This window comes from Geospiza fortis, unplaced genomic scaffold, assembly GCF_000277835.1.
Source record: "Geospiza fortis unplaced genomic scaffold, GeoFor_1.0 scaffold173, whole genome shotgun sequence".
NCBI lineage: Eukaryota > Metazoa > Chordata > Aves > Passeriformes > Thraupidae > Geospiza > Geospiza fortis.
Window position 1 is genome coordinate 4,618,438 of NW_005054334.1, and position 16,102 is coordinate 4,634,539.

At 40.8% G+C, this 16,102-nt stretch overlaps 1 protein-coding gene across 2 annotated transcripts in view; it reads left to right on the plus strand.

The window, feature by feature from the left end:
* The window catches only part of EP300 (E1A binding protein p300), a 59,718-nt gene that overhangs the window by 23,718 nt on the left and 19,898 nt on the right, over nt 1–16,102 (plus strand). The window contains exons 3-18 of one of the 2 annotated variants that reach the window (XM_005421865.2): nt 1–10; nt 2,132–2,393; nt 3,149–3,262; nt 4,184–4,420; nt 6,685–6,778; nt 7,108–7,242; nt 7,644–7,761; nt 8,262–8,436; nt 8,833–8,910; nt 9,730–9,839; nt 10,391–10,546; nt 11,609–12,052; nt 12,546–12,734; nt 13,631–13,787; nt 14,331–14,449; nt 15,658–15,897. The exon at nt 1–10 is cut by the window's left edge and continues 176 nt beyond it. In XM_005421865.2, coding sequence (XP_005421922.1) covers nt 1–10; nt 2,132–2,393; nt 3,149–3,262; nt 4,184–4,420; nt 6,685–6,778; nt 7,108–7,242; nt 7,644–7,761; nt 8,262–8,436; nt 8,833–8,910; nt 9,730–9,839; nt 10,391–10,546; nt 11,609–12,052; nt 12,546–12,734; nt 13,631–13,787; nt 14,331–14,449; nt 15,658–15,897 — 2,638 coding nt within the window. Of the gene's footprint in view, nt 11–2,125; nt 2,394–3,148; nt 3,263–4,183; nt 4,421–6,684; nt 6,779–7,107; nt 7,243–7,643; nt 7,762–8,261; nt 8,437–8,832; nt 8,911–9,729; nt 9,840–10,390; nt 10,547–11,608; nt 12,053–12,545; nt 12,735–13,630; nt 13,788–14,330; nt 14,450–15,657; nt 15,898–16,102 lie in introns of those variants that run through there. The other variant, XM_031057802.1, reaches the window with a different exon arrangement.

Below are 16,102 nucleotides of genomic sequence, written 5' to 3' on the forward strand. Positions count from 1 at the left end.
AGAATATGTTGTGGCAAAGAGGAGCAATATGCTCTGGTCTTGCCACATTGTGAGATTTTGCAGCTGTATTATGCAGGGTGAATATGTGCTTGGAATCCACACAGAATGCACTTGTTTCAACGCCTAGGACTGATATGAGGGAGAGGGCTGAGTTGTGCTTTCTATATTGATAAACTGCACCTCCACTTTTTGGCTTTCAAACCCTGTTAACAGGGAAAATGGAATGAAGCTCCTTAATTGAAATGAGCTTTGCAACCTGTTTGGACACCTCTGCTCTCCTGTCCCATCCTTTCTTTACTGTTCCTGTATTGGGCCCCTTCTTCTCAGGGTATCTCTGTCTGGAGAGTTGTTTTCCTGCTTGCACTTGCTGATGCTTTTGGTAAAGAGGTGTCCCTTTTCAAACAGGTATTACCTGTGATAGGGCTTAGAAACCCCAGCTGTGAGTTCCTTCTTGTGAATTACAGGAACATGCACAACAGTCCTGATGCTGGAGGTGTTTCCCTGGCAACTGTAATAGCCTTGGTACCTTTCCCTTTTGCCTCCACTCTTATTGCAGCAGGACTTAAGCAAAGGGGAAGTAAGAATGGTGGACAAAGTGGACGACCCAAGCTTGTAAAGCCAGTGCCTCACCACATGCCTTAACGTTAGATTCCCTGGCTTGAGCTTAAAGCTGATGCCTCATTTTCAAAGCTTAAATTGGTTAGGGGTATGACATGCAACATGTCTTAATGGAGGGGTTGTTTTTCCACGTATATATATTATTATTTTTTTTAAATTTAGGAAATAAATTCATTTTTCTGAATATAGTTTGTGTTTCTCCCTGCTTGGAATTTCACTCCCACACACCCCCTGGGAGGGTCCATCTATTGCTCTTACTAACTGTTGCTGAAAAAACATTTCCAGTTAACTTTAATATCTTTAAATTAGGAAGAGCTCCATCCTGTAAGCTTTATTTAATGGTTTTTTAAGTTGAGCATGAAACATTGGAAGACAAACAAACCAGTTGGTTGTGTGAATCAATAAAAAAGCAGCCAAAACTTGTTCAGAACCCCAGCTGTGAAGTTTGTGTTCAGTGCAGAGCATACAACTTTTGAAGCTGGTACCCAGCTGAATGTAGGAACTTAAAGTTGTTGCTGTCTCAGCTGTCGTTCAGAATGCCAGGCTGCAAACAAGGGAGTTACAGTGATATGGGAATATGCACAGACCCTGAGAGCCTGACTAATTGGTGAAGTCACCTTGTCAAATGAAAGGTTAATACTAGTAGTCAAGAGCTATAGGGGAGCTGGGGTTTAGAAATACAGGTAGCTGGGGTCTAAAGATCTGGAGATCTCCAGAAATGTCCTGTAGAACCTGAAGAGTCAATTAGAAGCTAAAGTCTGTTAAACTGTAGTGATACAAGCAATATAGAGTACCTGAGGCTCTACTATTTGAGTATTTCTCAAATGTCACCTGAAAGGAATACAGAGAGTTCTGAACAAATAAACAGAAGCAGAGAAGACAAGCTAGATGTTGCTGTACCTGACATTAGTTCTGTAGTGTTTATTATCCTGAAGCTGTGCTTCATCTTTAGCAGAGATTAGGAGATGCTTGTTTTGAATGCTTATGTGCAAATTTGCTGATGGAAAAAGGTTAAAAGCTTCCCAAAACTTGCCTTTCATTCTCCTTATCTAGGAGCAGTCAACTTGAGATACCTTCTACTGTGAAGGAAAACCCTATTCATTCTAAAATGTACTTTCTTCCATTAATGCAAGAATTGTGGATGCAACTTTTAGCATCCAAAATGAGATTTGAGATCTAAATGCTATTAATATTTTCTGGTTGGTCTAGCACTGCAAATTAACCTGTGAGCATGTGCAAAGGTCTGCTGGCTATTGATAAGGCAAGAGCTAGGACTAATAGAGTGATATGAGGAGGAAATTGTGGCTGGCAAGAGAATTGCTAGGACTGTTGCTAAGGGGCATTTTTAATGAGTCCTCCAGAACTACACATAAGTGGGCTGTTTCCTCAATCAGAGAATCTAGTAGTAGTTGTTCCTCTTATTGGACTTTCTCTTATATTGCCGTTTACTCGCTAAATGAATTCTTTTCAAAAATAGATTTTTTTCCAGGAATTTCTTTTTCACCTTCTTCAGGGCCAGCAGCAGGCTCCCCAGGTGCAGCAAGCTGGGATGGGGCCAGCAGCTTCTCAAGGAATGGGGTCTGGAGCACCGACAGCAGATCCAGAGAAGCGCAAACTCATTCAGCAGCAGCTGGTTCTCCTTTTGCATGCTCACAAGTGTCAGCGGCGAGAGCAGGCCAACGGGGAGGTGCGGCAGTGCAACCTCCCGCACTGCCGCACCATGAAGAATGTCTTGAACCACATGACACACTGTCAGGCTGGCAAATCTTGCCAAGGTAAGTGGGGGAGTGGTTATGTAAATGTGGTTTTAGGGAGGAGAAGGGCTCCTAGAAAGAGGTGGACTAGTGGGTGACTTGAGAAATTAAAGAAATTCTGTCTTATTTGCCTAAGATAGGGAATTGTAAGCAACTTCTGAGCCTCTAAAGTTTAGGCAAGTTAGAGGGGACAAGATACAACTAAGATGAGTAAAAATCTTTTGCCTAACTTTGTAACTCATGGTAAAATCTTTTGGATTCTGCCTCTTTTAAAAGATAGAACATAAACCAGGAATCTGCCAATAGGAGTCTACCTGTCTTCCTTAAACTGAAGAGATGAATCTTGAGCAGTACCAAGCCATGAATTTGACTGCTACTGGCACTTGCAACTCTCTCTGTCTTACTGAAATATAATCTCCCTTTTTGATAGCCTTGGCTCATCTGGATTGTGTCAGTTGTTGACATCTCAGTTGCTTGGCACAGTCTGCCTGATAGCTGAGCTAGATGGAGTTATCCTTCAAGCCATGGAGACATAGGCTTGGGTGTATCACATGGGGTTTTTGAGTGGGCTTTGGTTGAGCCAATGGTACTAGAAGAAATCTGGCTACATTTTCAGGGCTAGTTAGTGCTGAACTATTTCAAATAATACTATATTGTCTTCTGTTGATATAGGTGTGTGCCCTGAGAGAAAATTATGCTCTCTACCCAGTTTGTTACGACCATGTGGAGATACTGGGAGCAGTTTGTAAATGCTTTTAATTTCTTCTCTTTGTCAGTGGCACATTGCGCATCTTCCCGACAAATCATCTCACACTGGAAGAATTGTACAAGACATGATTGTCCTGTATGTTTGCCTCTCAAAAATGCTGGGGACAAAAGAAATCAGCAATGTAAGTCTAGTGGGGAATTCTGTGTATTGAATAAACCATAAAATGCATGTTGGGAATTAAACTTTCCTGCACCCAGATGGTAGTGGTGATGCTTTCAAACCTGGGAACATGTTAATGGGATTTTTCTCTTGTTTTAATCTCAGTATTTTTCTGGCTCTGATTGCTAGTGTTTATGGAAGCTTTCTAACTTTATTGTATTTTTCTATCAAGAAGAAAGGTAAGAGTAAGAGTGAACAAATCTTAGCTCTCTCAACTAAGTGTTTGGGTTTTCATTGCTGCTTCTTCCAGCTGGTTGGTTTCTGGAGACAGATGTGCGCATGCACGCACGTTGTCATTTCAGCCCTGATTCTTGGTTCTGTCTTCATTCTTTGTTTGCATCAGATGTCACTTCCCCTTTCTCTTTGTGTCTCCCTGACAAAATGTTTGGCAAGATTTTTGTCATTGTGTTATCTGTATGGGGATTTTTCCTCCCTACTTTAATGTTACTGTATCCTCTTCTCATGACTAATGTGAGCTATTTCTTGGTTTAAGAAAACTTAAAAAAAAAAACAAAAAACCAAAAAGGGCAGAAAAGTTGTTGCAATGGCTGGTGGAAAACTGTATGTACATTTCTGCCTTTAACCTTTGTGACATGCCATGCCTCTGTTTTCACTTTGAGGCAAGCAGATGTGTCCTAAATACCTAAGAGTGGGATTTCCTCTGAGCAGCCCAAAGGGAGAACAGCATGTTGGAGTGGCTGGTTGGGTCAGAACTTGTCTCTCTGTTTCGTGACAGGTTTTTCAGATCTGTTCCCTGCATGTTTCCAGAAGGAGATATGTTAGTTCTGAGCAGGCAGTGCACCGTGTCTGTCCCTGTATCGCTGGGCCTCTCAGGCTGCCCTCTGCTTTCCTCTCTAACTCGGGAGTGTCTCTCTCTCCGCAGCGCTGCTGGGCGGAGCTGCGGTGGGACTTGCCAATACCGGCTCTGTGGGCGTGGGGCAGCAGACAACGCCCAGCATTAACACTACCAGTCAGATCGACCCCAGCTCCATCGAGAGAGCCTACGCAGCCCTCGGACTGACCTATCAAGGGAACCAGATGCAGACACAGCCCCAGGCTCAAGTGAAGAATCAGCAACAAGGACAGTCACCCCAGAGTCTGCGCCCTATGAATCCTATGAGTAAGTTTATCTGTTAGTGCTAAAATGCAAACTACAGGCAACTTCCCCATGCTACATCTAATGCAAATTTTCTCAACCTACTAGCTTAATACTGCTAGTTAATTTGCAAAAGGTGGGGCTTTGCGATAATTTAGGCTTGAAATAGCAACTTACTCAGTGGAACAGGAACATTAGAGGGCCCAGGTGCCCTTCTCCTGGAAAACAAATTCTCTGGAAAAACTAGTTTCTTTGTAAAAATGATAATTTTTCAAGGCTTTTTTCTTTTCTTTTTTTTTTTTTTTTTTTTTTTTTTTTTTTTTTTTTATTTTTTTTATTTTCTTTTTAGTGGCTTATAGCAACATCATAGAACTAGATAACAATTTAAATGCAAAGTGCAGTTAATCAGAACCTGGCTATCAATGGTGTCAAATGAAGTCATCTTTAATCACCAAATTTAAGTTTCATAGTTTGAGATTACATCACAGGAGTTTTTCTCACTCTTAGCTGCTTGCTTGAGTTGCATAAGCAGATGTGGCTTTTTTAGCGGCAAAGAGGAAAGAAGAGCTGGTAGTGATTTATCACAAGCCTGTATGGGATTGTAGTGATCGTGCCTGTGTGTCCCATGAGAAGCTTGTGTACAGAATGAGACTGGTGCAGAAACACACAAACTGCAGCCTGCAATCAGCTGCTACTCTGCTCTGCAAAGGGAATGCTGCTCCTGAGTTACTCAGGAAAAGGCTGCTGGGTAGAGTAGAATTGTTAATGAGATGACTGGCCCTTACAGATTGCATGTGACTTACTAAAACTTTACCTTCTAGTGTGTGAAAACAGAGGAAAGGGCAAGGGTCCTGAGAGCTTAGTCTTAAAACAATTAGATTACAATAATATGATTTTCTGTTATGCCTTAGAGTCTTTTCTGTAGCAAAATTATTCTTATTTTTTAATGTATGTAATTAGAGACAGTGTTTTGCCTGTGCATTCCTTGCAGAACAGTGAGCATTCTTTGTGCAATTGTAAGAAAATCCAATGAAATGGGATTGAAAAGGCTCTTGGGAGTGTGAAGAACTGCAGCTTAATGTAGAAAGGATAAGCATGGAGAGTGTAGACATTTGACTGTTGCTTCCTTTTTAGGAGTGGGTAACTAAGGAGGGAATTACAACAGGTGAGATAGGAATTATCAGGTCGTGGCCTACAGGACAACAGGGCTAGTTTAGGAGAAATAGCAGGATTTGATGAGGACTGGTATGTGAAAAGATGCAGTCTTAAGTAGCTCAAACAAATGATGGGTTTTGACAGTTGAAAAAGGGAGAGTTTAGGTAAAGGTTGACTATTGTCTTGCATGCCAGTGTGCTTTCAGATGGCAAAGTGGATTTGGGAAGAGGAAAAAGACTAAAGAAAAGGAGATTTGGATCAGATTTATGAAAAATTGGTTAAGTACTTGGTTGTGATATTAGGGGTATGTATTAGGCTTGATATACCTAATTTCAGTGGGCTTCTCCTGTATGCAGTGTGTAATTATGCTTGAAGTACAGATTCTGTGGGATTCAAATGTCCTAAATACACGTGAAGCTTGGTAATGGTTTTCATGCTACTTGTGGTGTCAAAAAATGATCTGTTTGGAAGCTCCAGACAGAAATATACTGCATTTTTCTTTACTAATTTAGAGGTAACTGTAGTGTGTGAAGAAAACAGGCAATTTTTATGGTAATTAAGGTATGATTCAGAAAACCAGATTTTGTTATGCAACAAATTAGAGGTGTTTCCTGCAAAGGACTGTGAGATTTTCCTTCTTTCAAGCATTTGAGTTAGTTGTAGGATCATTAAGTTATGGAGTGGATGAGAAGGGACCTTGTCTGATGTAGGTGGTAGCTGATATTTTAAGTTTTTGAAGCCTTTGTGAGTATCCTAAGATTCTGAATGAAAAAATACCTGACTGCTTCTAAACAAAAAAGCAGAAGTGGTTGGACTCTTTCATTAGAGAGTCACAGGAAAGGACTCTGGAACATAATATTTGTGGCAAATTGAAATCACTTGTTGGTTGATAAGTTCAGGAAGATGTGCAGAGGAGTAATAGGGTTGATGCTTCACTTGGAGTCACCAGTGTTGTGCCTTGGGCTTTTTCTAAGTTTGTAAAAGAAAGAGGGGTGAAGAGAGCAATGGGTAATTAAATTCCCTGCACAAAAGTCCAAGTACTTGAAAATCTAAACCCTTGTTATTGCTGAACAGTTACTGATTTTGTGTGGTAAATGGGCTCTTCATTTTTTCTGTATTCTTCTGTTTTCTAGGTGCAAATCCAATGGGAGTGAATGGAGGAGTAGGGGTTCAACCTCCTAATCTGCTGCCTGACTCAATGTTACATTCAACCATGAATTCTCAAAAGTAAGTTTGAATCCTTTGTACCCCAATGATTTTGTTTTGATCTCATGGCACTTCTTGCATAAACAGTGGAGTAAATGCCATTGATGGCTATCTCTCCCTTTGGATTTTGTAGCTTTTGTTGCAGTTTTCCAAGTCCTTGGGTAGAACAGCATGTACTCTTTCACTGCGTCGTTTGGTGTGTGTGTGCAACTATTTCTGCAGTTTGTCCATTGATTAGGGAATGGCTGAACTAGCACTTTGTCCTAACATTATTCTAAAAGAGGCTATGACTGTAAGATGATTAAGCTGGGGCTAAACTTTTGCACTCAATTCTTGCTCTGTTTTTGAAGCCCCATGATGAGTGAAAGCACCAATGTTGCCAGTTTGGGAGCCATGCCAACAGCTCAACCATCCAATACCGGAATTCGAAAGCAGTGGCATGAAGACATTACTCAGGATCTCCGAAACCACCTTGTTCATAAATTGTGAGTAGCCAATATCAAAACAATCTCCTGTTAGGTGTATTGGAGGCAAAGGGGTTTCAAAAGGAAGCCTGACTTGCAGAACTAGAGGGCCCAGGAATGAATTTTGTCAGGATGCATGGAGAAGGGAAAACAGAAGCCAAAAGATGGAGCTGCATCTGCTGCTTTGGGGCTGTTGTCTTGGAAGTTTCCCACTCCATGCTCAAGCCATTTACAAGGGCTTGAGCCATCGACAAACATCTACTGCCCCTGGAAGAAGTAGCAGTAGCTGCAGTCTGTCAGCAGATTTGCTTGCTGCTTTGTGTTCAAACCACTGGGCTTAATGCTAGTCTGGGAACAGATAATATTTATATTATTTGTCTCCTTAATATTTTTTTCTTTAATATTTTTTTCTTCCTACTCAGAGTCCAAGCCATATTTCCTACTCCTGACCCTGCAGCACTGAAGGATCGACGTATGGAGAATCTGGTGGCATATGCTCGGAAAGTGGAAGGGGATATGTATGAATCAGCAAATAGCAGGGTGAGATGCCATCTCCTGTTGTCTAGTTCTGTGTATTTCTACCTTGATCCTGTGCTGACTGGGGAGGGAGAGGAATGAAAGCACAGATGGGACTTCCAAGCTGAGGAAACAAGTGTTTAGGGGCTGCTGGTTGGGGTCTAGAAACCAACCAGTTGAAGGCTGCTGCCTGGGTGTGCCAGGAGTTGAGATGTGCTGTGCCTGAGACTTGTCACAGTCCTCTAAAGGCCATGTTGAAGCTCTTCACTGTGATTGTCTCAGAGCAGTGTTGGACACAAGAAGATAAATATCTGGTGTTGGTCTAATAATTGAGAGCAGTGCCCTTAGCATTGCCCTTTTTTCCCCTCCTATCTGACAGTCCCTGCAAAGGGGAAGACCACCTCCCACCCGAAACCAAAATGTGTGTCTGTAAGGCTGCTTTGCAAGTTTGAATCGCTGGCACCAGTTGCCTTTTCTTAATATGTGTCTCATCTCCTTTCTTGGCTTTTATTCCTCCCCAACAGGCTGAGTACTATCACTTGCTAGCAGAGAAGATCTACAAGATTCAGAAGGAGCTGGAGGAGAAACGAAGAACCAGGCTGCAGAAGCAAAATATGATCCCAAATGCTCCAGGCATGCCACAAGCTCCCATGAATCAAGGGCCCAATATGGGACAGCCACAGCCAGGAATGTCTGCAAGTAAGAACCTTTGGGTTACTGATCACCTGGTGCAGGAAATCCTGTACTGTCATTTCAGTAGTCTGGTGACCATTTAGCTGTTCATGGGTGCCTGACTTGTTTGTGAGCTACTGTTCATTGTTGTTCCTTGATAACATGCTTCAAATATGTTCCCCATTTCTGAAAGCTGATTCTAAATCAGAGGATAGTTCTGTCACTGGAATGTATTTCTATTTTCAAGGAAGTTCTTGAGTTTGCCTCACAATTTTGAGGACTCTTTAATAATGTTTAGTTACTGTATACACTTACTTTTTTGTACATGAGTTTTAATGTGTAATTCTCACTAAAATGTTTGGTGGATGAATTCTGGTGGTCTTCTGAATAACACTATCTTATTTCAATGGTTTCTTTTTGCAGATGGTCCACTTCCTGACCCAACCCTGATACGTGCCAATGTGCCAAACCAGATGATGAATCGCATGCAGGCACAGCCAGGTAAATATTTGAAGAAAATTTGCTACTTTTAAAAGTTTTTAAAGGAATTTTTAAAGGAATCTTGGATTTGGACAGCTCTGAAGCATCAGAGACCTTGTATCATGTGCAGTTTTTACATTTGGTTAAGAAAATAGCTATCTGTATTGCATAATTCTTACATAACTATATAATAAATATAAAATACTATCTCTAGTAGCATTTTGTCATGTGATTTTGAGCTGCATATTAGTTGCTTGCTTTGTTAAATAAAGAGCTTGATGCTTTTGGAATTTCTCATTGTATGTGCATAGGATGGTGGGATTAGACAAACATGGTGAGGACATGTTGGTGGCAGAGGGAATGTGGTGAGAATTATTGCTCAGAAAAAAAGGGCAGAAGCTTTGTTACAAATTCAAAATGTGTTGTAGCCAACGTGCAAAGTACTTGAAGTGAAGATACAGTTTGAGATTCAATAAATGAATTTCTAATAATTAATTAAATAATGCAACTTTCTGTGGAAAGTTGATCTTCAGCAGCAGCTGTGACAATCAGTATTTGTCATGTGTTACAGTAGTCCTCAAACTTAATGAGTTTTAATAGCAGTGGAAACAGATGTCTTGAGGGGAAAAAAGCTGGTCTGTATTCTGAAAGAGTAGGTAGCTCAATCACTACATTTAAAATTATTCCATGTAACTAGTTAATAGAAGGCAATATTTGATTGAAAGCTGGTTGCCAGAAAGCAAAATTAAAGAAATAGCATTTCTTCTCCAAATGTTGAGTGGTGCCTAAAGAAGATTTCAGGTCTTTGTTTACATGTGTTTTTTTGGCACAAATTCACAGGAATGAATCAGTTTGGGCAGATGAACATGCAGCTGTCACCGATGGGACCCCGACAAACCCCTCCTCTTCAGCACCCTGGACAGCTAAGTCAGGCTGGGGCCATGAGCCAGGTCAGTGCTCCTTCCCTCCAGGCTTGAGTTCACAGATTTGCTTCTCTTGTCTGTGGTTTCCATAAAATCAATAAATAAAAGAAATTTGAAAATAAATCAAGCATCACTTCTTCATTCTCTTAGCCCTTTGGTTTCTGTCTTTTTGCTTCTTCTCTAAGATCTGCCTGATATATATTATTTATATATATTATATATATATATATAGTAAATCTTTGAATATTTGTGGTAAGAATTGCCTAAAAATTTAAGTCGAAGTGGCTTTTTGTTGCATTCTTAAAACAAGGAGCCAAAATAAATCTTAAGTCACAGTCCCAATCTGAAATCAATATCTTTTTACTTAGCTTTTAAGAGAAATCATCATAAATTCTGTCTTTTGAGAGGAGCTATAAACAGGCTTTCATGTTGTATCCTACAGATAAGTGGCAAGCATCAATTTCTGCAACAAGATAAATGTTTTTATTTTTTTGTTTTGTATTGTTTCCTCTTTTTTTGGAAAATGTTATGAAGGTGTGTGCACATTGTGTGAAATGAGTTGCTTTCTTTTCCACCAGATGGGATTTCCTTCACGTATGCAGCAGCCAGGAGTTGGCCAGCCTTCTGGTCAGAATCAATTTCTACAACAGACTCAGTTCCCTGCTTCTTCCCCGGGAATGAACACAGCGAGCATGCCTATGACTCAGCCTGGCAATCAGACACCAGTATCTCAAGTAAGTTTCTGATTTCTTGATGTGCTGTCAGTGACCTTTGTCATAAACTGGTTATGATTGTTCAGTTTGTAGTAATGGAGAACAACTTGTTTCCTTGAGAGACTTTTGGAATTATAATCAACCAAATTCATTTATCGAGACTTTTCGTTTTCCTGGTGTAGCACTGGGAATGGCAAGGGTGAAATATTGTTGACTTGTTCTCAGGCTTAAATTTAGGTGTTAGAGAGGAATTTTTTTTTGTTTGTTTTTATGGAGCAAAGAAGAAATTGTGACTCAGCATGCAGTAGTTAAGATTCTCTTGCTGAACAGCGAAACTGCAGAGCCTGAGAAATTAAGAGGTGGCAGAATAAGTCATAAAAAGGCATGTCTATCCAGGCCTGTGTGTTGCTGGCTTTGGGGGATTAAGAGGGTTATCACTACTGAAGATCTGAACTTACAGTCTAGCAGTTTCCTTTCTGTCCTCTCCCTCTCCCTTTTCAGCAAGAACCTTTCAGGCCAGGAAGAAGTAGGGAACGTCAGTTTGCTTCTCATTGATGCTTCTTCCTAGTTTGCAGGCAAGATTATTGTGGAGTTACAGTTTTTTATCTTGACCAATACAATTTCTTTTGTAATTTTGTAATGGTAGAGTTACAGCTGTACGTACTTGTGATGATAAATTCAGTTTCTAATCTTGGGGGTGGAGGCATGGGCACACAAAGTGTATTTGAATGCAGTTTTTCACTGTGGTGCATTGTCCCATATTCAGGATGTACAAATCTGCAGTTTTAGAAAGAAATGTTTTGCAAACTGGAGTGTAGGTGTGCCATTCTTTAAGTGTATCAACAAGTATAAGTTATTCTATTGAAACTTCTAAGGGAGATGAATAACTTATAAAACAGCCTTATGTTTGTGTAGAACAAAATAAGTCAAGTAGACCATTTCTGCTCTTGAAAGAGTTTTTAAAAGTAAAGCAGATGGTTTCTCACGTTTTTAAAGTACACTGTGGGAAAGCAGACATTTGACAGTAATTTCTCTTGCTTTTCTATTCCAAGTCACTGCAAATGTGTACCTGTTTTCCCACAGGCACAAATGACCAGCGCTTCCTGTCCTGTGAACTCTCCTGCAATGGCTCCAGGTTCTCAAGGGAGCCATATTCACTGCCCACCTCTTCCACAGCCTCCCATGCACCAAAATTCTCCTTCTCCAGTACCCAGCCGAACCCCAACACCTCACCACACGCCCCCAGGCTTGGGATCACAGCAGCAGCAGGCAGCAGCAGCTGCTGCCACCGCTGCCCCCACTCCTGCTCCTCAGGCAATGCCGCCCGGACCGCAGTCCCAAACTATGCACCCCCCTCAGAGGCAGACTCCAACGCCTCCACAGGCACAGCTGCCTCCACAAGTGCAGCCTCCAGTTCCAGTTACCCCTTCTGCAGAGCAGCAGCAGCAGCCCTTGTCACAGCAGAGCACCACTGCATCTGTTCCCACGCCAACAGCACCGCTGCAACCTCAGCACCCCACAACACCTGTAAGGAAAAACTTTAATTGTGCTTTCCCTGCTAATGTTTGTGTGCAAGGTTTCATTTTCAGTTGTGTGCTCCTGGCATGTTTCATATTAAAATAGGTGGGGTTTTTTGTATTTGGGAAGTAAACTTCTTCCATCAAGACAAGTCTCTAGATCATCTGCTGTTTCCAGAGAGGAAGTATTTTACAGAATTCTTTTACATGTTTTGAAATTCACTTTGAAACTTGGGTGAGGTTTTTGGTTACTTAAACATATGCATAGGACTTATACAATAGGGGAAACAATGCCATTTTCTGTAGGCAAGGCCTTCTAGTGCATGCCTCTGATACATGTTTTCCAATAGTTGAGGTTGTGGGACTGCTGTATTCTTCAGTGAAAACAAATAGAAGGACTAGAGTGCTTTTAAACTCAGTGGAAATGTAGCATAGGTAAAACAGATTAGAAAAGGAAAATAGGTTCGTTAGAAGCCCGTTTGTGATGTGTTTTGTTCCCTCAGCTTTCACAGCCAGCTGTGAGCATTGATGGGCAGGTATCCAACCCCCCATCCACCAGCAGCACAGAGGTGAACTCTCAGCAGACTGTTCCAGAGCAGCAGCAGCCACCCTTGCAGGAAGTGAAAATGGAGATTAAAACAGATGAAGGGGAACCAGAACAAACAGAGATGCAAATGGAGGAGAAATCTGAGGTGAGATTGTTGACCAGATGTTGGGTAGAATACCTTAATCTTGTACTGCAGAATGCTTTCTGTCTTTCCTCTCAGAATTTGGTGAGAGCTGTAGGTGCTATCTGCTGCTGCAGTTTTGATTGTTGTCTTTTGTCTTATTCCTAAAGAAGGGTCTGTTTTCTGGTGAAATTGTGGTAGTAGAAGTCAGTGGCCACAGGAAGAACCATTATAATGTGGTTGCTATGAAGCTTTGCTTTGGTAAATGCCAGTGGAGGATGCACTTGGGTCAGTCCTACAGCTGCTAAAATAGCAGATACCAGGATGAGGGGAAATGGCTTCAGGTTGTGCCACGGAAGGTTTTAGATTGGATATTAGGAAAAGTTTCTTCACTGAAAGGGTTATCAAGCATTGGAACAGGCTGCCCAGGAAAGTGGTTGAGTCACCATTCCTGGAGGTATTTAGATGATGTGTAGAGGTGGCACTTTAGGATGTGGCATAGCAGTGGACTGGGCAGTGACACATTAATATTGGACTTAATCTTAAAGGTCTTTTCCAACCTAAATGATTCTATATGTACATGATGGGCTGCTTTACTGGGCTTTGACAGCTTGTCACTGAGGACAGCCAGGAGTGTGGCTGCCCGTCACATCATCCTGGCAGCTCTGCTGTATGAGAGGCTGTTAGAACTGCCTGAAGAGGTGTGTGTCTGCTTGCAGCTCAGAACTCGTTAGCAGCTCGTCAGTGCTGCTGTGCAGTATTTAAAGATGTATTCCAACACATTTGCTCAAGTTTTAGGCAAGTTTTGACTACAAAGGAGCTAAAAGAGTGGGTGGGCAGCATGACAGATAGGTTTAAAGGACAGAAATGTGGATGGGTGGCCAAAAGATTTAAGTGACAGACTCCAAACTGCTTTCCAGGCTAAAGTAGAACCAGTCGTGGAGGAATGTAAACCAGACCCAATGGAGCAAGAAGAGAAGAAACCTGAAATTAAGACTGAAGTACCAGAGGGGGAAGAAAGACCTACTACTCCAGCAACTCAGTCTTCTCCAGCAGCTGGGCAGTCTAAGAAAAAAAGTAAGCAGAAAGACTGTTTTTACTTAAATTCACTGCATCTCCCTAGAGAAATCTCTGCAGAGGAAAAAAAACTGGGCTTTCCTTTTTGGTACTTAGTGGATTATGTGGTACTTATATGGATTGTTCCTTGTGGCTTTTGGACAAAAATATCTAATAATACATGTGCTTATAATTGGCTTTGGGCAAGTTCTTTAAGCCTTTAGAATTAGACACTAAGCCCTAGTAAAATTGTCAATACAATGGAGATTTGAAATACTCAGTTACAGATTCTGTAGACAATTTTTTTTCTCAGGGCCTCCAAGAGGGGATGTATCTGGAATGTGAACTATCTCTCCTTATCAATGTCATCTTATGGTTGCCTTTTCTTCAGGTGATCATTTTAATATCCTCCTCGGGACTCAGTGTTGCAGAGGATAAACAAGCCATGCTTAAGTACCATAAACCCATTCATTGTCTGTCTTTTTCCACAGACATCACATTTTCTAGCAGGTTCTTCCTTCCAGCAGTTTCTGCCATCTTTCTAACGTTGATTGTTTTCCACAGTTTTCAAGCCAGAAGAGTTGCGGCAGGCACTTATGCCAACACTGGAGGCACTTTACCGTCAGGATCCTGAGTCTCTTCCATTTCGACAGCCTGTGGATCCCCAGCTACTAGGAATTCCTGTGAGTGTCTTAGCAAGATAATTTCCTGGTTTTCATTCAAAACTACTGTATTCTGACATACCTGTCTGAGAACAGCTCACATCTGTCTTCTTAACATCTTCACATTGATGTGTTTGGGGAGGTTAGTTTAGGCAGTGGAACATAGAAGGTGTGACTTAGGGAAGTTTGTTTGGTTCTGTGTTCCTTTCACTAAATAAGCAGATATAGCATGCACTGGAATGATTTACCAACAGAACCCCAGTGCTGTATGGCCTTTTTATGGTTGTTGCTTCATGTTGTGATGCTCTTATTGCTGAATTTCATAGCTGTTTCTCATCACGTATAAATCTTTTCTGAAGATGTGGTTAATTAGGCAGATAAAGCCCACTTAAAATGTCCATTAATGATTGTTATTTGTTATAGGAAAGGAAGAAACAAGTTAGAGGTTTGTTTATGTTAAATTTTCTGCTTGTTTTAGAATTGTTTTGAGAAGACAACTATCATCCAAGGATCTGTGTTTTTAAACTCTGAACTGACCACACAAGTTTACAAAATATAAACAAATACATAGATGTAGAAGTCCTTTTTAGGTGCTTCAGGTGATGTTTTTTCCCTGAAAGTTTTTTTATTTGCTATTGATGAGGGGTTTTTTTTAAGGCAGATGCTGCAAAATTTCAAGGCCTGCTGTATTACAAGCATTTATACACTTGCTAATATTTTTAACAAACTTTCAATTGACTGTCATTCTGCAGACTTTTGTAGATGTTGCACCATAATCAATGGTGGATTGGAAAAGGACATTCTTTAGAGGACACAAGTTTTATCAGAGAATAAAGTTATTTATTTTTGGTAGGTTTTCTGGGCTACTGAAGACAGTTGCTTTATATTAATGTTCTTGTGTAAGTCTTTGGATCACTATGGCTGCAAAAACATTGGAATTTTCTACTATTTTTAATACTTGTTTTGCTGATTAAAATTAGAGTGACTTGATTTCATTAGTTGTGAATGAGCAATAGAACCTGAGAAATAAAGGAATAATGAAAAGAAAGCACTGGGGAATTACGTGCTATTACTTAGAGGTTGCATTCTGTGTGTCACAAGCAGTTTGACAATCAAGTCAGGGAGGAACCTGTTTTTCTTGATGAGAATTTACAGGCTGAGAATGCACATGCTGTCATGTTACAACATAGTTCTCTAGGAGGGTTTTGATGTGCTGTGTTTTCTTGCAGGATTATTTTGACATAGTGAAGAACCCCATGGATCTTTCTACTATCAAGAGAAAGCTGGACACAGGACAGTATCAGGAGCCGTGGCAGTATGTAGATGACATCTGGCTCATGTTCAATAATGCCTGGTTGTATAACCGCAAAACATCCCGGGTATACAAGTACTGCTCCAAACTGGCAGAGGTGTTTGAGCAAGAAATTGACCCAGTTATGCAGAGCCTTGGTTATTGCTGTGGAAGAAAGGTAAGAAAGTAAATATCTTTAGTCTATTTCTTGCTTCCTTGAATTGAAGGGGTAGAATATAGCAGTTGAAGTTGTTATCAGTTATGGTGTGTCAAAAATTTCTGAAGTTTACCAGGATTTAGCAATCCTGAATAGTCTGAATTTGAGCATTTTGTGAATCTTCTAATTCTATCTAGTTCTTAAATAATCTATTTGTATGTAAGCA